Source organism: Phaenicophaeus curvirostris, chromosome 1 (assembly GCF_032191515.1).
Source record: "Phaenicophaeus curvirostris isolate KB17595 chromosome 1, BPBGC_Pcur_1.0, whole genome shotgun sequence".
NCBI classification, from domain to species: Eukaryota; Metazoa; Chordata; class Aves; order Cuculiformes; family Cuculidae; genus Phaenicophaeus; species Phaenicophaeus curvirostris.
This window is the reverse complement of record NC_091392.1, coordinates 122,934-141,792: the sequence shown is the minus strand read 5'-3', so window position 1 is coordinate 141,792 and position 18,859 is coordinate 122,934. Positions and strand designations below refer to the sequence as shown.

General features: G+C 60.4%; 1 protein-coding gene across 1 annotated transcript in view; it reads right to left on the bottom strand.

Moving 5' to 3' along the window:
- Nucleotides 1-1,655: 1,655 nt before the first annotated feature.
- The window catches only part of SBF1 (SET binding factor 1), an 80,684-nt gene continuing 63,480 nt past the window's right edge, over nucleotides 1,656-18,859 (bottom strand). Inside the window, exons 27-43 of the mRNA XM_069866700.1 lie at nucleotides 17,724-17,931; nucleotides 15,903-16,099; nucleotides 15,001-15,138; nucleotides 14,235-14,327; nucleotides 13,927-13,998; nucleotides 12,918-13,102; nucleotides 11,747-11,923; nucleotides 9,810-9,911; nucleotides 8,833-9,018; nucleotides 7,948-8,074; nucleotides 7,728-7,858; nucleotides 6,596-6,829; nucleotides 6,359-6,469; nucleotides 4,491-4,702; nucleotides 4,277-4,364; nucleotides 2,935-3,066; nucleotides 1,656-1,832 (exon numbers count right to left, since the gene is read on the bottom strand). Of these exons, the coding sequence (XP_069722801.1) occupies nucleotides 1,734-1,832; nucleotides 2,935-3,066; nucleotides 4,277-4,364; nucleotides 4,491-4,702; nucleotides 6,359-6,469; nucleotides 6,596-6,829; nucleotides 7,728-7,858; nucleotides 7,948-8,074; nucleotides 8,833-9,018; nucleotides 9,810-9,911; nucleotides 11,747-11,923; nucleotides 12,918-13,102; nucleotides 13,927-13,998; nucleotides 14,235-14,327; nucleotides 15,001-15,138; nucleotides 15,903-16,099; nucleotides 17,724-17,931 (2,492 nt within the window). The 3' untranslated portion in view covers nucleotides 1,656-1,733. The remainder of the gene's footprint in view (nucleotides 1,833-2,934; nucleotides 3,067-4,276; nucleotides 4,365-4,490; nucleotides 4,703-6,358; nucleotides 6,470-6,595; nucleotides 6,830-7,727; nucleotides 7,859-7,947; nucleotides 8,075-8,832; nucleotides 9,019-9,809; nucleotides 9,912-11,746; nucleotides 11,924-12,917; nucleotides 13,103-13,926; nucleotides 13,999-14,234; nucleotides 14,328-15,000; nucleotides 15,139-15,902; nucleotides 16,100-17,723; nucleotides 17,932-18,859) is intronic.

Sequence of the window (18,859 nt, the reverse complement as noted above, 5' to 3'; positions counted from 1 at the left end):
CAGTTAGTTTTCTCTTTATAGAATAACTTTTCCTCTAGGCACAATACAATACAAGGACTCCGGCTGTTGGACACAATGTACAGAAACTTCAATCATCTACAACTGCTCCGGGAAGTTCTCGAAGCTCCGCGTGACACCAGGTACCGGGCGCGGCGACGAGGGGACAGCGAGGGTTGGGCTGGGGGGTTGACTGTACAGAAGGTTCCGCGCCGAGATCCACGTTGAACTCCTTAAAAACGAGAAGACGGGAAGGAGGGAGGGAGGGCGGCGGCGCCGGGATGGGCGTCCCGAGCCGCCGAGGAGCTGGGTCCGTACCGATTCCCGGGACGGGGCTTGGTTGGGGCCATGGGGGACGTTGGAGGACGGGGGAGACCTGTGCAAAGAGCGGGGGCCACCAGGGGATCCGGCGCTCCGGGGGTCCCCTCGGAGACGCCCGAAGGGCGCGCTCGGGCCCCGCGGCCAGTCCTCGAGGCCGGACGGGGCCGGGGCGGCGGTGACACCGCCAGCTGGAGCCGTGGCGTGGGTTCTAGAGCCGTGGCGTGGGTTCCAGAGCCGCGACGTGGGTTCTAGAGCCTTGAGGTGGGTTCCAGAGCCATGACATGGGTTCCAGAGCCGTGACGTAGGTTCCAGAGCCGCGACGTGGGTTCTAGAGCTGCAACACGGGTTCCAGAGCCGCAACGTGGGTTCTAGAGCCATGACGTGGGTTCCAGAGCCGTAACATGGGTTCCAGAGCTGTGATGTGGGTTCTAGAGCCGTGACGTGGGTTCCAGAGCCATGATGTGGGGTCCATAACCATATAATGGGGTTCTAGAGCCGCAATGCGAGTTCTAGAGCCATATAACGTGGATTCCAGAGCCATGACCCGGGTTCCAGAGCCGTAACGCAGGTTCCAGAGCCATGACATGGGTTCCAGAGCTGTATAACACGGGTTCCAGAGCTGTGACGTGGGTTCCAGAGCTGTAACGCCGGTTCCAGAGCCGTGACACCAGTTCCAGAGTCATAACGCTGGTTCCAGAGCCGTGACGTGGGTTCCAGAGCCGTGACGTGGGTTCCCGAGCTGTGATGTGGGTTCCAGAGCCGTAACGTGGGTTCCCGAGCCGTGACGTGGGTTCCAGAGCCGTAACGTGGGTTCCCGAGCCGTGACGTGGGTTCCAGAGCCGTATAACATGGGTTCCAGAGCCGTGACATGGGTCCCAGAGCTGTGATGCAGGTTCCACAGCCGTGACGTGGGTTCTAGAGCCGTAACGCCGGTTCCAGAGCCGTGACGTGGGTTCCAGCTCCATATAACGCGGGTTCTAGAGCTGTAACGCGGGTTCCAGAGCCGTATAACGTGGGTTCCAGAGCCGTGACGCGGGTTCTAGAGCTGTAATCCAGGTTCCAGAGCCGTATAACGTGGGTTCCAGAGCCGCGACGCGGGTTCCAGCAGGATGGGAGCGGGGCTGGCTCTGCCCTGGCACCGGGGAGGCCGTGGGGAGGCCGAGGCCGGCCCTGCTCTCTCCGCCAAGCGAGGCTCCCGGTCTCCGTGCGGCCGCGGGAGGCGCCGAGAGGACGCGAGAACCCCAGGGCTCGGCCAAGGCTCGGGGGGCGCAGGAGAAGCTCCGAGCTGCCCCCCAGCCGGCTTCAACGCGGAGAAACCCTCCCACCGGGCGCTCCTCGCGGAGACGGAGGCGCCGAGGGCGGCTCCGGTGATGGAGACTCTCGGGGCCCGGAAGAAAGGCCCCCGGAGTCGGGTCTCACGCGTCCGACAAGCAGCTCTGGATGCGGTCGATCCACTGCTGGGCCAGCTGCACGTCCTGGGCGCAGAAATTGTAAACTCGCTTCGTCGTCTTCAGCTGCGGGAGAGGAGGAGGTGAGAGCAGGAGATCAGAGAACCACCAGGCTGGAGGAGACCCACGGGATCATGGAGTCCAACCGTTCTCATCAACCACTAACCCGTGTCCCTCAGCACCTCGGCCACCCAGCCCTTAAACCCCTCCAGGGAAGGGGACTCAACCCCCTCCCTGGGCAGCCTCCAACAGGGCTTGAGGATCCTTTTGGTGAAGAAGTTCCACCTGAGGTCCAACCTGGAGCTTGAGGCCATTCCCTCTCGTCCTGTCCCCTGGCCCTTGGGAGAAGAGCCCAGCTCCCTCCTCTCCACAACCTCCTCTCAGGGAGTTGGAGAGAGCAATGAGGTCTCCCCTCAGCCTCCTCTTCTCCAGCCTAAACACCCCCAGGGCCCTCAGGCTTCTTCTCCAGCCCCTTCCCCAGCTCCGTTGCTCTTCTCTGCACTCGCTCCAGAGCCTCAACATCCTTCTGGTGGGGAGGGGCCCAGAACTGATCCCAGGATTCGAGGAGCGGTCTCCCCAGGGCCGAGGCCAGAGGGAGAAGAACCTCCCTGGCCCTGCTGGCCACGCCGGCTCTGCTCCAAGCCAAGATGCCCTTGGCCTTCTTGGCCCCCTGGGCCCCTGCTGGCTCCTGGTCAACCAACCCCCCCAGGTCCTTCTCCTCCAGGCCCTTTCCAGCCAGCCTTCTCCTAGGCTGGAGCTGCCCAGGGTTGTTGTGCCCCAAGGGCAGGACCCGCCCTTTGGCCTCGTTAACCCTCAGCCCGTTGGTCTCAGCCCATGGATCCAGCCTGTTCAGATCCCTTTGGAGCCTCCCGACCCTCCAGCAGATCCAGCTCCCACCCAGCTCAGTGTCATCTCCAGACTTGCTCAGGGTGCACTCGATGCCTTCATCCAGGTCATTGATAAAGACATTGACCAGGGCTGGACCCAGCCCTGAGCCCTGGGGACACCACTTGTCACTGGCCTCCAGCTGGAGTTAACTCCATCTCCCACCACTCTCTGGCCCCTCCAGCCAACCCGTTTCCCCCCAGGACAGCAGAAGGTGACAGATGCCACCACGAGGGAGGGACGGTGGGAGGCACCGAGTGCTCCCCAGGGCACCGTCACTTACATCAAAGAAGGCCTTCTCGTCCACCGTCTTGGGGGCCCCCATGGTGGGGGTTCCAGGGGTGATGGACTCCACCTCAGCCAGGTCGATGACTCCTTTGCACTCCGTGTCCATCCGGCTGTCGTAGTATCGCAGCTGCCCCACAGCAGGACGGGGTTGGTGAGGTGAGAGAAGACCTTTCAGATCATGGAGGCCAACCAGGAACCCGGCCCGGCCAAGCCCACCACCCAACCACAGCCCCCAGCACCACATCCACCTGGGGTTTGAACATCTCAAGGATGGAGGCCCTTCCCCAGCTCCGTCTCCTTCTCCAGATGTTCCTCACAACCCTTGTTCTCCAGCCATTTCTCCAGATGTTCCTCCCAACCCTTGTCCTCCAGCCCCTTCTCCAGATGTTCCTCCCAACCCTTGTCCTCCAGCCCCTTCTCCAGATGTTCCTCCCAACCTTTGCTCTCCAGCCCCTTCTCCAGATGTTCCTCACAACCCTTGTTCTCCAGCCCCTTCCCCAGCTCCGTTCCCTCCTCCAGATGTTCTCCAGCCCCTCAAGGTCTTTCTTGGAGTGAGGGGCCCAAAACTGACCCCAGGATTTGAGAGCTCCAGGGAGGGAAGGAAGGAGGAAGGAAAGGATGGAGGAGGGAGGAAAAGAGGGAGGAAGGAGGAAGGAAGGAGGGAGAGAGGAAGGAGAGAAGGAAGGATGGAAGGAGGGAGGGAAGGAGAGAAGAAGGGAAGGAGGGAAGAAGGGAGGGAGGGAGGAAAGGATGGAAAGAGGGAGGGAAGGAAGGAGGAAAGGAAGGAAAAAGAGGGAGGAAGGAGGGAAAGAGGGAAGGAAGGAGAGATGGAGGAAGGAAGGAAAGAGGGAGGGAAGATGGAGGAGGGAGGGAAGGAGGGAAGAAGGAAAGAAGGAAAGAGGAAGGAGGGAGGGAGGGAGGGTGGAAGAAGGGAGGGAAGGAGGGAGGGAGGAAAGGATGGAAAGCGGGAGGGAAGGAGGAAAGAAGGAAAGAGGAAGGAGGAGGAAAGGATGGAAAGAGGGAGAGAAGGAGGGAAGAAAGAAGGAGAGGAAGGAGGGTGCAAGGAGGGATGGAAGTGGGGAGGGAGGGACGGGGGAAAGAGGGAGGGAAGGAGGGGAAGAGGAAAGAGGGAAGGGGGAAGGAGGGAAGGAGGGAAAGAGGAAAGAGGGAAGGGGGAAGGGGGAAGGAGGGAAAGAGGGAGAGGAGGAGGAAAAGAGGGAAGGAGGGAAAGGAGGGAAAGAGGGAAGGAAGGAAAGAGAAAGAGGGAAGGGGAAGGAGGGAAAGAGGAAAGAGGGAGGGAAGGAAGGGGGAAGGAAGGAAGGCCAGGCCCTCCGTACCTGATGTTTGGTTTTATCCAGCACGAACCAGCGAGGCTTCCAGGGTTTCATGAAAGCCCCTTTCTTGTAGAGCGAGCCCTCGTAGGACCTGCGGGAGCCGGGAAACGCCGTCACGCCAGGGACCAGAGAGGCCTGAGGAGGCCGCGGAGCCCCAAGCCGCCTTCCGAAGGGAGGAATCACCCTCCCCATGACATCTCCGGCCCCTTCCACCTGCCTGTTCTCGCTCTCGGAGGTGTGGAACTGGCTGTAGAGCGTGCTGGTGCTGCGGCGCCCGGCCGCCTTCCCGCTGGACGGGGTGGAGGTGCTGCTGGTGTCGCTGTCGAGGCTCAGGTTGAGGGTGGAACCCACGCCGCCCTCCTGCAGGTAAGCGCCCAGCGAGCGCCGGTGGTGGGAGAGCCCCGAGGACATCAGGAGGGAGCTGGGGGTCTGCGGGGGGAGCAGAGCGGGGAGAGGCGTGAGAGGGAGGACTCCGAGACGGAGCCTTCTGCTCCTCTCTGGAGGGTTGGGGCCAGGGCTGGGATCCTCAGCAGGAGAAGGAGATGGAGCTGTTGGAACGGGGCCAGAGGAGGCTCCAAGGATGATGCGAGGGCTGGAGAACCTCCCGTGCGAGGACAGGCTGGGAGAGTTGGGGTTGTGGAGAAGAGAAGGCTCCGAGGAGACCTTAGAGAGACCTTCCAGCACCTGAAGGGGCTCCAGGAAAGCTGGGGAGGGACCTTCTACAAAGTCTTGGAGATGGGACGAGGGGCAACGGGGATAAACTGGAGAGGGGCAGAGTTAGACTGGACAGGAGGAGGAATTTCTTCACCATGAGGGTGAGGAGGCCCTGGAACAGGTTTCCCAGGGAAGCTGTGGCTGCCCCATCCCTGGAGGGGTTCAAGGCCACGTTGGATGGGATTGGAGCTCCTGATCCAGTGGGAGGTGTCCCTGCTCATGGCTGGGGTGGAACTGGATGATCTTGAAGGTCCCTTCCATCCCAAACTATTCCATGACCCTATGACTCCAATCCTGCTCCTGCTGCTCCCACTCCTGCTCCAGCTCTTGCTGCTCCATCTCCTGTTTCTGCTCCTAGTCCTGCTCCCGCCGCTCCTGCTCCTCCTCCTGCTCCTAGTCCTGTTCCTGCTGCTTCTCCTGCTCCTGTCTCTGCTCCTAGTCCTGCTCCTACTGCTCTTGCTCCTCCATCCCCATCCCCATCCCCATCCCCATCTCCATCTCCATCCCCATCCCCATCTCCATCTCCATCCCCATCCCATCTCCATCTCCATCTCCATCTCCATCTCCATCTCCACCTCCACCTCCATCCCCATCCCATCTCCATCTCCATCTCCATCCCCATCCCCATCCCATCTCCATCTCCATCTCCATCTCCATCCCCATCCCCATCTCCATCCCCATCCCCATCTCCATCTCCATCTCCATCCCCATCCCCATCCCCATCCCATCTCCATCTCCATCTCCATCCCCATCCCCATCCCATCTCCATCTCCATCTCCATCCCCATCCCCATCTCCATCCCCATCCCCATCTCCATCTCCATCTCCATCCCCATCCCCATCCCCATCCCATCTCCATCTCCATCTCCATCTCCATCTCCATCCCCATCCCCATCTCCATCCCCATCTCCATCCCCATCTCCATCCCCATCCCCATCTCCTCCATCTCCATCATCTCCATCTCCATCTCCATCTCCACCTCCACCATCTCCGTGCAAGCTGGGCACCCTGCTCCAGCGGGAGGTGTCCCTGCCCATGCCGGGGGGTTGGAACTTGATGGCTTTTGAGATCCCTTCCAACCCAAACCATTCCACGATTCCGTGACGTTTGAGGTCCCTTCCAGCCCAAATCACTCCATGACTCCATGATCCTGAAAGCCTCTTCCAAGTCAAACCACCCTCTGATTTAGTAGCGGATGGGTACGGTTGGCCTCGATGACCTCAAAGGTCTTCTCCAACCTAGGACTTCTACGTTCTACGATGGCCCCGTGGCCTCGGGTGCCTCCAGCCTGGAGACCGAGCTCCAGCACCGTTCGTTCCTCAGCCCTGGGCTGCGAGGAGAAATCCAACCCCCACCCCCAGCCCCCACCTACCCGGCTGCCCTCCTGCCGCGTCTCGGTGCGCTGAGAAGCTTTCACCTTGTCCCACGTGTCCTTCCAGCGCTCCGGGACCTGCCCCAGCTCCATCTCCAGGTTGTGAAGCTCCTGCCGAGGAGGACGACGAGGAGGAAGATGATGGGAGGCATCAACCTAGGAGAAGGGCCAAGCCCTCACCGTCCCCACCCACGGGGGACGCCCCAGGAGCCACCTGGAGACGTCTCCACCGCTCACCTCCAGCAGTTTGGAGATGGCGTCGGGCTCCACGCGGCTGCGGTTGTCGTAGCAGGGCCAGATGATCTTGCGCTTGGTCTGGGGAGCGCCCGTGTCCTGCCGATCGGCCTCCTCCACGGGCTCCGGCGGCCCCTGCGTCAGCTCCCAGTCGTAGGAGGGACCTTCCGAAAGCGTCTCCTCCGTGTAGTAGTCCCACACCTTCAGGTTGGAGATGTTGCTGTAGGGTCTCAGCACCTGCGGGCCGAGCAAGGACACGTTCAGGTATCCCGGTGGGAAAGGGCTCCCGTCACCCCAAGGGCTCCCCACGGACGAGGCTTTCGGACTGCAAGAAGACGTTGGGAGGTTGCGGGAGGGTCAGGAACGGTGACGATGGGGCAGAGAACGGCAGAGCTGCTCCAGGCTTTGGCCAAGGCACGGGGAGGACCAAACGTGGTGAGGCCTGGGGGGAAGCTGGATCTGCTGGAGGGTTGGGAGGCTCCAAAGGGACCTGACCAGGCTGGATCCATGGGCTGAGACCAACGGGATGAGGGTTAACGAGGCCAAAGGGCGGGTCCTGCCCTTGGGGCACAACAACCCTGGGCAGCTCCAGCCTAGGAGAAGGCTGGCTGGAAAGGGCCTGGAGGAGAAGGACCTGGGGGGGTTGGTTGGACAGGAGCCAGCAGGGGCCCAGGGGGCCAAGAAGGCCAAGGGCATCTTGGCTTGGAGCAGAGCCGGCGTGGCCAGCAGGGCCAGGGAGGTTCTTCTCCCTCTGGCCTCGGCCCTGGGGAGACCGTTCCTCGAATCCTGGGGTCAGTGCTGGGCCCCTCACTCCAAGAAAGACCTTGAGATGTTGGAGCACGTCTGGAGAAGAGCAACGAAGCTGGGGAAGGGGCTGGAGAAGAAGCCTGAGGGCCCTGGGGGTGTTTAGGCTGGAGAAGAGGAGGCTGAGGGGAGACCTCATTGCTCTCTCCACCTCCCTGAGAGGGTCCTCAGGCCCAGGGAGGGGGTTGAGTCCCCTTCCCTGGAGGGGTTGAAGGGCCGGGTGGCCGAGGTGCTGAGGGACATGGGTCAGTGATTGATGGGGATGGTTGGCCTCGATGATCCCGTGGGTCCTTTCCAACCTGGTGATTCTCCGATGCTGCGATTGCCTCACCTCCCCATCCTCAGGAGCGTACATGTAGTTGAAGAAGACGGGGGCTTTCTTGTTCAGCCGGTCGATGTAATCCCAGATGGATTTGTAGACCTGCTGGCTCTTGCGTTCGCCCTTCTCCTCGTAGAGGACGCCTGTGGAGAAGGCAGCAGGGAAGGGTCGTCATTTGGGGCACGACGCCGGGCTCGGCGTGTCCCTCGCGGCTCCCGCACGCCGCCCTCACCCAGCTCGATGCGCTCGTAATCCGAATCCAGCAGGAACGTCCGGAACCGGTTGGAAATGTAGTGGTAGCTGAGGAACTTCAGGTAGTACTGGCTGAACTCGAACTCCATGGGGAACTGCAGGTGGATCTGCAAGGAGCAGCCTCGGTGAGACCTCCCGGCACACGGCAACGCCTGGTGGGGACCAGGAGCTGGCGCAGAACCAGCAGCTGGAGCAGAACCAGGAGCTGGAGCAGAACCAGCAGTTGGGGAAGAACAAGCAGTTGGTGAAGAACCAGGAGCTGGAGCAGAACCAGCAACTGGAGCAGAACCAGGAGCTGGTCCAGAACCAGTAACTGGAGCAGAACCAGGAGCTGGTGCAGAACCAGCAGCTGGAGCAGAACCAGAAGCTGGTGCAGAACCAGCAGCTGGAGCAGAACCAGCAACTGGAGAAGAACCAGCAGCTGGAGCAGAACCAGGAGCTGGAGCAGAACCAGCAACTGGAGAAGAACCAGCAGCTGGAGCAGAACCAGAAGCTGGTGCAGAACCAGCAGCTGGAGCAGAACCAGCAACTGGAGAAGAACCAGCAGCTGGAGCAGAACCAGCAGCTGGAGCAGAACCAGGAGCTGGAGCAGAACCAGAAGCTGGTGCAGAACCAGCAGCTGGAGCAGAACCAGGAGCTGGAGCAGAACCAGCAACTGGAGCAGAACCAGAAGCTGGTGCAGAACCAGCAGCTGGAGCAGAACCAGGAGCTGGAGCAGAACCAGCAGTTGGTGAAGAACAAGCAGTTGGTGAAGAACCAGGAGCTGGAGCAGAACCAGCAGCTGGAGCAGAACCAGCAGCTGGAGCAGAACCAGAGCTGGAGTAGAACCAGCAGCCGGTGAAGAGTCAGCACGCTGGGGGCTCACCTGGTGGACGCAGTCGAGGAACTGCAGGAAGATGGGGGCGAAGCCGCTGCTCTGGCCGGCCAGGGTCTGGGCGCCGCGGTGGCTGAAGCGGTGGCCGAAGGACAGCCACTCCTTCTCCACCAGCAGGCGGAAGCCCTCCAGAGTGCGGTAGTAGGGGTCTGAGAGCAGCTGCACCAGGGACACCACCTGGGGGGAGAATCAGAGAACCACCAGGCTGGAAGAGACCCACCAGATCATCGAGTCCAACCATCCCCATCAATCACTAACCCGTGTCCCTCAGCACCTCGGCCACCCGGCCCTTAAACCCCTCCAGGGAAGGGGACTCAACCCCCTCCCTGGGCAGCCTCGGACAGGGCTCGAGGACCCTTTTGGTGAAGAAGTTCCACCTGAGGTCCAGCCTGAGCCTCCCCTGGTGGAGCTTGAGGCCATTCCCTCTCGTCCTGTCCCCTGGCCCTTGGGAGAAGAGCCCAGCTCCCTCCTCTCCACAACCTCCTCTCAGGGAGTTGGAGAGAGCAATGAGGTCTCCCCTCAGCCTCCTCTTCTCCAGCCTAAACACCCCCAGGGCCCTCAGGCTTCTTCTCCAGCCCCTTCCCCAGCTCCGTTGCTCTTCTCCAGACGTGCTCCAACATCTCAAGGTCTTTCTTGGAGTGAGGGGCCCAGCACTGACCCCAGGATTCGAGGAGCGGTCTCCCCAGGGCCGAGGCCAGAGGGAGAAGAACCTCCCTGGCCCTGCTGGCCACGCCGGCTCTGCTCCAAGCCAAGATGCCCTTGGCCTTCTTGGCCCCCTGGGCCCCTGCTGGCTCCTGGTCAACCAACCCCCCCAGGTCCTTCTCCTCCAGGCCCTTTCCAGCCAGCCTTCTCCTAGGCTGGAGCTGCCCAGGGTTGTTGTGCCCCAAGGGCAGGAAGAGCGGTGGTGGAGACACCAGCCAGGAGACACCGTGAGCAGCCGTAGCTCTGTGCAGCCACAAGGCTCCTACCTGCGTGGTGATGTCCCAGCCGTCCTCCAGGCTGACCAGCACCGAGGAGCCCGTGTCCAGCAGCTCCACCACCAACACCGAGATCTGCAGGATCTTGTGGATCTGCCAAGGAAAGGGTCAGGAGTCATGAGAGTGCAGGGAACTCATCTGCTGGACGTCGGGACCTCTGCTCCTGGAAGGGGGTGAGGAGAAGCAGAGCACGGGGTTATCCAGGGCCACGCAACTGCCATCTTTGGATGCTGCAAACCTGGTGGGGAAGAACCACCACCCCAGGAGAGGAACTCGGGTCCTGAGCAGAACTGTGGGACCTGAGCAGATCATAGAATAACCAAGTTGGAAGAGACCCACCGGATCATCTTGTCCAACCGTTCATTCAGATATGAGGGACCTGAGCAGAACCATGAGACCTGAGCAGAGCTGTGGGACCTGAGCAGAGCTGTGGGACCTGAGCAGAACTGTGGGACCTGAGCAGAACTGTAGGACCCGAGCAGAGCTGTGGGACCTGAGCAGAACTGTAGGACCCGAGCAGAGCTGTGGGACCTGAGCAGAACTGTGGGACCTGAGCAGAGCTGTGGGACCTGAGCAGATACGTGGGACCTGAGCAGAGCTGTGGGACCTGAGCAGATACGTGGGACCTGAGCAGAGCTGTGGGACCTGAGCAGAGCTGTGGGTCCTGAGCAGAGCTGTGGGACCTGAGCAGATACGTGGGACCTGAGCAGAGCTGTGGGACCTGAGCAGAGCTGTGGGTCCTGAGCAGAGCTGTGGGACCTGAGCAGAGCTGTGGGACACGAGCAGATACATGGGACCTGAGCAGAGCTGTGGGACACGAGCAGATACATGGGACCTGAGCAGAGCTGTGGGACCTGAGCAGAGCTGTGGGACCTGAGCAGAACTGTGGGTCCTGAGCAGAACGGTGGGACCTGAGCAGAGCTGTGGGACCTGAGCAGAACCATGAGACCTGAGCAGAGCTGTGGGACCTGAGCAGAGCTGTGGGACCTGAGCAGAACCATGAGACCTGAGCAGAGCTGTGGGACCTGAGCAGAGCTGTGGGACCTGAGCAGAACCATGAGAGCTGAGCAGAGCTGTGGGACCTGAGCAGAGCTGTGGGACACGAGCAGACCTGTGGGTCCTGAGCAGAGCTGTAGGACACGAGCAGATACGTGGGACCCGAGCAGAGCTGTGGGACCTGAGCGGAGCTGTGGGACCTGAGCAGAGCTGTGGGACCTGAGCAGAGCTGTGGGACCTGAGCAGAACTGTAGGACCTGAGCAGAGCTGTGGGACCTGAGCAGAACTGTGGGACCTGAGCAGAACTGTAGGACCTGAGCAGAGCTGTGGGACCTGAGCAGAGCTGAGGGACCTGAGCAGAACTGTGGGACCTGAGCAGAACTGAGGGACCTGAGCAGAGCTGTGGGACCTGAGCAGAGCTGTGGGACCTGAGCAGAACTGTGGGACCTGAGCAGAGCTGTGGGACCTGAGTAGAACTGAGGGTCCTGAGCAGAGCTGTGGGACCTGAGCAGAGCTCATGGGTCTTGAGCAGAGCCGTAGGTCCCAAGTTGAACCATGGAACCAGAGCAGAGCCGTGGCTCCTGGGCAGAGCCGTGGCTCCCCCACGCCCTCCAGCAGCTCCTCTGGCTTGGCCCAAGCCCACCCTGCTCTGGTGTCCTGCAGGTCCTGCTCTGCTTCCCAGCCAGCAGCGGCCCTGGACACTCTCATCTTGCACCCAGAGCCACCAAGAAGTCCTCTGGGCTACTTGATCCTTGATCTTCATCCCTCTTATTCCAACCTCGCTCCCTTGATGTAACCCCCACGCCACGTCAGGGTGATGCTCTGCAGAGGTCACACGGACCCTCGTTCTCGTCTTGCAGAGCTCAAGGCCTCGAGTGACAGCAAAGACTCCCACGTGGGGACTGAGCCGGCCCCTCCGGGTGACAACCGACCTGGGACAACCACTCGGACTCCTCCAAGGACCTCAAGTAGGCGACGCTGGGATCCGTGGAAGGGCAGCCGGGCACGCAGGCCTTCATCAGCTTCTTGAAACTGGCCTTCACCTGCCTCACGTCGAACACCTCGATGGGAACCACCTCCCAGTGCTGCAGCGGGTCCGGCTTCACCCCCTGCGGGAGGAGAACCACCAGGTTGGAAAGAACCCACCAGATCATGGAGTCCAACCATCCCCATCAGTCACTAACCCGTGTCCCTCAGCACCTCGGCCACCCGGCCCTTAAACCCCTCCAGGGAAGGGGACTCAACCCCCTCCCTGGGCAGCCTCGGACAGGGCTTGAGGACCCTTTTGGTGAAGAAGTTCCACCTGAGGTCCAGCCTGAGCCTCCCCTGGTGGAGCTTGAGGCCATTCCCTCTCGTCCTGTCCCCTGGCCCTTGGGAGAAGAGCCCAGCTCCCTCCTCTCCACAACCTCCTCTCAGGGAGTTGGAGAGAGCAATGAGGTCTCCCCTCAGCCTCCTCTTCTCCAGCCTAAACACCCCCAGGGCCCTCAGGCTTCTTCTCCAGCCCCTTCCCCAGCTCCGTTGCTCTTCTCCAGACGTGCTCCAACATCTCAAGGTCTTTCTTGGAGTGAGGGGCCCAGAGCTGACCCCAGGATTCGAGGAGCGGTCTCCCCAGGGCCGAGGCCAGAGGGAGAAGAACCTCCCTGGCCCTGCTGGCCACGCCGGCTCTGCTCCAAGCCAAGATGCCCTTGGTCTTCTTGGCCCCCTGGGCCCCTGCTGGCTCCTGGTCAACCAACCCCCCCAGGTCCTTCTCCTCCAGGCCCTTTCCAGCCAGCCTTCTCCTAGGCTGGAGCTGCCCAGGGTTGTTGTGCCCCAAGGGCAGGACCCGCCCTTTGGCCTCGTTAACCCTCATCCCGTTGGTCTCAGCCCATGGATCCAGCCTGTTCAGGTCCCTTTGGAGCCTCCCGACCCTCCAGCAGATCCAGCTTCCACCCAGTGTCATCTCCACACTTCCTCAAGGTGCACTCAGAGCCTTCATCCAGGTCACTGATGAAGACGCTGACCAGGGTTGGACCCAGCACCGATCCCTCTGCTCTCCGCCCAACCCGCGTTGACCACCTCCCCATGGGAGATGGGGATGTCCTCGCGGGGCCCTGCTGGGCTTACCTTGAGCTGGGTCTTGTCTCCGATGATGTAGAGGGAGGCGCGGTGGGGGCGCAGGAAGGCGCTTTCGGTGGAGGCTCCGTTGTGCTGGGCGCCCAGCAGGTCTTTGCCAGCCAAGCGCGAGCCGATCTCCACGTTGAGGGCGTAGCTGCTCACGCGCCCGCTGGCTCGGATGCTGCCCCACTTGCCTACGAGACAAGCAGCGAGTCGGAACGCGCCGTGGCCGTGGGGACCGGCAGCTCCTCTCGGAGCTCCCTACGGAGCTGGGAAGGTGCCGGGCACCAGGTTTGCTTTGGCTCCTTCTCCTTGCTGGGCACTGTTGGGTTTCAAAGCGTTTCAGAAAGGTTCTGAAGGGCCCTGGGGCTCTTTGGTCTGGAGAAGAGGAGGCTGAGGGGACACCTCATCGCTCTCCGCAGCTCCCAGAGAGAAGCCAGGAAGGAGTCGGGCTCTACTCCCAAGGAACGAGGGCTTGGATGAGACAAAACAGCCTCAGGAGAGGTTTAGATCGGATATTGGGAAGGGTTCCTTCACCAGAAGAGCGGTGAAGCCCCGGCAGATGCCACCCGGGGCGGTGGTGGAGCCTCCATCCCTGGTGGGCTTCAAAAACCACGTGGCTGTGGCCCTTTGGGTCACGGTGGATGCTCTTGGAGGTCTTTTCCAACCTTAAGGATTCCACGATTCTACTCCCTGCCTGGCGGCTACGGAGACCAACCTCAGGAGCTCCACGTCCCATCCCCGTGTCCTACCACCCCGCGTCCCCGGCCACCAGCGCCACCTCCACCAGCCGAGCACCAGCAGAGGCGCAAGGAGCCGAAAGCAAACCTGAGAGGACAGCGTGGGACGGGGCCGGAGAAGCCTCCCGGCGCTTCCCGGTGCCACCAGGAGCTCGTCCGCCCCGAGAACATGCCGGATGGAGAAGTTAGCGAGGTGTTAGCGGTGGGACGGCCGCGGCCGTGGGGTCAGTGGGGGAGGTTAGGGCCCGGCGGGGGTTAGGCGGCCGTCGCTCTCGTACCTCGGGGCGACTCGCGGCCCTTCGCTGGCTTTGGGGTGGAGAGAGTGATCCCCCTGGCTCTGTGAGCGAGCCCTGAGAGCACAGGATGGAAGCCACCTCAGCGAAGGCCACCAAGGCCACATGGACCCCCCAAGATGAAGCTCGTGAGGTGGGATGAAGGGCGACCTCCCCAAGCCCTCCCTCCTGGTGGTTGCTCCATCACAGCTCGCGGGGAGCCAAGGGAGAAGCTTCTACTCTACCGGGGTGGCCCTCGGGCGGTGGGGGTGGCCTGGGCCACCACGAGGCAGCGTTCGCTCGCACGTCCTCACCTCCGCGGCTAATAGTCCCGGGCCCATCGTCCTTCCCTCCCATCACCTGCTTCATGAGCGATCCCAGCTTAGGCTGCCGCTTGTCGGAGGAATCTGTAGCACCAATAAAACATCAGGCGGAGGAGCAAACCTCGCGTCTCCTCCCCAGCCCGGGCTCCTCGGGAAGGGACCATGACGAGCAGAAGGCAACGAGAAGGAGAACCCGGCGCCGGCGTGAAGGAAGCATCCACCACTTGGAACCGCGGCCAAAAGGCCCCTCGGAGCAGCCTCCTGAAGCTCGGCCTCGGCCCAAGCGCTCCCAGCAGCCCCAAAGCCCTCGCCTGGCACCACCTCCTCCCTCCTTGGGCCACGGGGAGGTCTCAGAGGGCTTTCTGGCAAGTCCTCTTCTCGCCAGGCTTCGAGAAGACCTGGTTGGGTTCCCCTCGGCCCGTGCCCGCTGCAGCAACGATGGGGTGGGATGCGATGGAGGATGGATGCTGGTGGAACATCAGCGATGGGAGCTCTCCTCCAGCAGCTTGGAGAGCAGGCGAGGAGAAGACTTACCCAGACCCCACGTGGCGCCGGGACGTAGACGGTGCCGAGAGCTCGGCCGGTGGGGTTTGTCCCCACCCAGGATCCGAAGCTCCCGGCGCTCGCAGCTCCAAATCCACCGGCTTTCCCAACTCCAAGCCCACCACCCACCACGGAGCTCAACCGGGAAGGTTCTCCTGCCTCCTCAGAGGTTGGGAGAGCAGGTCCCACAGACCCAGGTCCCCGAGCTCCTCACCTGAGCTGCTCATGTGAGCCGAGGTGAAGCCGCTGAGCGTGTTCCTCCCGCCGGCGTCGGCAAAGTGCGGCATGGAGTTAATGACGGCCTGCAGGTACTTCTCCTGCTCCAAACTGGTGGAATCCGTCTGCGAGGGGCCTGCGAGGAGAACCACAAGCATCACGGCTCCACCAAGGAAGGCTGGCTGGAAAGTGCCTGGAGGAGAAGGACCTGGGGGGGTTGGTTGACCAGGAGCCAGCAGGGGCCCAGGGGGCCAAGAAGGCCAAGGGCATCTTGGCTTGGAGCAGAGCCGGCGTGGCCAGCAGGGCCAGGGAGGTTCTTCTCCCTCTGGCCTCGGCCCTGGGGAGACCGCTCCTCAAATCCTGGGGTCAGGTCTGGGCCCTCCCCACAAGAAAGACCTTGAGATGTTGGAGCACGTCTGGAGAAGAGCAACGGAGCTGGGGAAGGGGCTGGAGAAGAAGCCTGAGGGCCCTGGGGGTGTTTAGGCTGGAGAAGAGGAGGCTGAGGGGAGACCTCATTGCTCTCTCCAACTCCCTGAGAGGAGGTTGTGGAGAGGAGGGAGCTGGGCTCTTCTCCCAAGGGCCAGGGGACAGGATGAGAGGGAATGGCCTCAAGCTCCAGGCTGGACCTCAGGTGGAACTTCTTCACCAAAAGGGTCCTCAAGCCCTGTCCGAGGCTGCCCAGGGAGGGGGTTGAGTCCCCTTCCCTGGAGGGGTTTAAGGGCCGGGTGGCCGAGGTGCTGAGGGCCATGGGTTAGTGGTTGATGGGAACGCTTGGACTCGATGACCTGGTGGGTCTCGTCCAACCTGGTGATTCTCTGATTCTAAGGGCAGGAGAAGCAAGGAGGAGCTTTGCTCCTGGCTCCCGAGGTGGCGAGTCCCCAGCGCGGGAGGGGTGGGCACCTGCGGTGGGAGCGTTCTGGGACTTGAAGAGGCCCACGACGCCTTTGCCGTGGAGGCCGCCCGAGCGCAGCAGCACGGCCTTGGTGCGGGAGTTGCGCCAACACACCACGGGGAAGCGGTTCTGGCGGTAGCAGCGGGAGATGCGCTGGATGGTGTTGTCCTGGATGCTCTGCGGCACGATCAGCAGCCCAGGGTAGCTGCGAGAGAGAGAGAGGAAGCTCGGAAGAACCCAACGAGACGCGACACCAGCCCAACAATGGCTAAGGAATTCAAGGGAGACCCTCGGTGTCTTCTCCCGGTTCCCTGAGGAACCGAGGGTCTTCCTTTAATCATAAAATCAGAGAATCCTACGATTCTAGGATTCTAAGATTCTACGATTCTAGGATTCTATGATTCTAGGATTCTAAGATTCCAGGATTCTAAGATTCTAGGAATCTACGATTCTAGGAATCTACGGTTCTAGGATTCTAGGATTCTACGATTCTAGGATTCTACGATTCTAGGATTCTAAGATTCTACAATTCTAGGATTCTAAGATTCTAGGATTCTAAGATTCTACGGTTCTAGGATTCTAAGATTCTAAGATTCTAGGATTCTAGGATTCTACGATTCTAGGATTCTAAGATTCTAGGATTCTAGGATTCTAGGATTCTAAGATTCTAGGAATCTAGGATTCTAGGAATCTACGATTCTAGGATTCCAGGATTCTAGGATTCTAAGATTCTAGGATTCTAAGATTCTACGGTTCTAGGATTCTAAGATTCTAGGATTCTAGGATTCTAAGATTCTAAGATTCTAGGAATCTAGGATTCTAGGAATCTACAATTCTAGGAATCTACAATTCTAGGATTCCAGGATTCTAGGATTCTAAGATTCTACGGTTCTAGGATTCTACAATTCTAGGATTCTACAATTCTAGGATTCTACGATTCTAGGATTCTATGATTCTAAGATTTTAGGATTCTAAGATTCTAGGAATCTAGGATTCTAGGAATCTATGATTCTAGGATTCCAGGATTCTAGGATTCTAAGATTCTAGGATTCTAAGATTCTACGGTTCTAGGATTCTACAATTCTAGGATTCTAGGATTCTATGATTCTCGGATTCTAAGATTCTAGGATTCTAAGATTCTAGGAATCTACGATTCTAGGATCCTATGATTCCAGGAATCTACGATTCTATGATTCTGGGATTCCAGGATTCTAGGATTCCATGACTCTAGGATTCTACGATTCTAGGACTCTACGATTCCAGGATTCTACGATTCCAGGATTCTATGATTCCAGGAAGACCCTTAGTGTCTTCTCCTGGCCCTGAAGAAGCCCTTGAGGCTCATCTGTAGATGATTCTATGATTCAAGGAAGACCCTCGGTGTCTTCTCCCAGGCCTGAGGCAGCCCTTGAGGCTCATCTATAGATGATTCTATGATTCTATGGTTCAAGGAAGACCCTCGGTGTCTTCTCCCAGCCCTGAGGAACCCCTCGAGGCTCATCTGTAGATGATTCTATGACTCCATGATTCCAGGAAGACCCTCGGTGTCCTCTCCCAGCCCTGAGGAAGCCCTTGAGGCTCATCTATAGATGATTCTACGATTCTACGATTCAAGGAAGACCCTCGGTGTCCTCTCCCAGCCCTGAGGAAGCCCTTGAGGCTCATCTATAGATGATTCTACAATTCTACGATTCAAGGAAGACCCTCGGTGTCCTCTCCCAGCCCTGAGGAAGCCCTTGAGGCTCATCTATAGATGATTCTACGATTCTACGATTCAAGGAAGACCCTCGGTGTCCTCTCCCGGTGCTGAGGAAGCCCTTGAGGCTCACCTGCGGCAGATGGCGTACATGCGGTTGACGGTGGAGATGCGGAAGGGTTCGTTCTTGGAGCGGGTGAGGCTGCTGCTCAAGGTGCCCAAGCCCATCCGCTGGTAGTCGCGGCAGCAGGCTCGTTCCACCAAGTGGTTGATGGTCATCTTGTCCGAAGGCCTGATGGTGGTGGTGGGGGTCAAAGTGCTTCTGTCCATCTCTTCAGACACTGCGGAAACAAAGAGGGGTCCGGGACCACCCTCAGCTCTGCTCACAGCCTCTCGTATGAAGCTGGAGGAGATGGATGGGCTGGAGGCATCTTGCACCCTGAGCAAGTTTGGAGATGACACTGAGCTGGGTGGGAGCTGGATCTGCTGGAGGGTCGGGAGGCTCCAAAGGGACCTGAACAGGCTGGATCCATGGGCTGAGACCAACGGGATGAGGGTTAACGAGGCCAAAGGGCGGGTCCTGCCCGTGGGGCACAACAACCCTGGGCAGCTCCAGCCTAGGAGAAGGCTGGCTGGAAAGGGCCTGGAGGAGAAGGACCTGGGGGGGTTGGTTGACCAGGAGCCAGCAGGGGCCCAGGGGGCCAAGAAGGCCAAGGGCATCTTGGCTTGGATCAGCCCTGGCATGGCCAGCAGGGCCAGGGAGGTTCTTCTCCCTCTGGCCTGGGCCCTGGGGAGACCGCTCCTCGAATCCTGGGGTCAGTTCTGGGTCCTCCCCACCAGAAGGATGTTGAGGCTCTGGAGCGAGTGCAGAGAAGAGCAACGGAGCTGGGGAAGGGGCTGGAGAAGAAGCCTGAGGGCCCTGGGGGTGTTTAGGCTGGAGAAGAGGAGGCTGAGGGGAGACCTCATTGCTCTCTCCAACTCCCTGAGAGGAGGTTGTGGAGAGGAGGGAGCTGGGCTCTTCTCCCAAGGGCCAGGGGACAGGACGAGAGGGAAAGGCCTCAAGCTCCACCAGGGGAGGCTCAGGTTGGACCTCAGGTGGAACTTCTTCACCAAAAGGGTCCTCAAGCCCTGTCCGAGGCTGCCCAGGGAGGGGGTTGAGTCCCCTTCCCTGGAGGGGTTGAAGGGCCGGGTGGCCGAGGTGCTGAGGGACACGGGTCAGTGATTGATGGGGACGGTTGGACTCGATGATCCAGTGGGTCTCTTCCAACC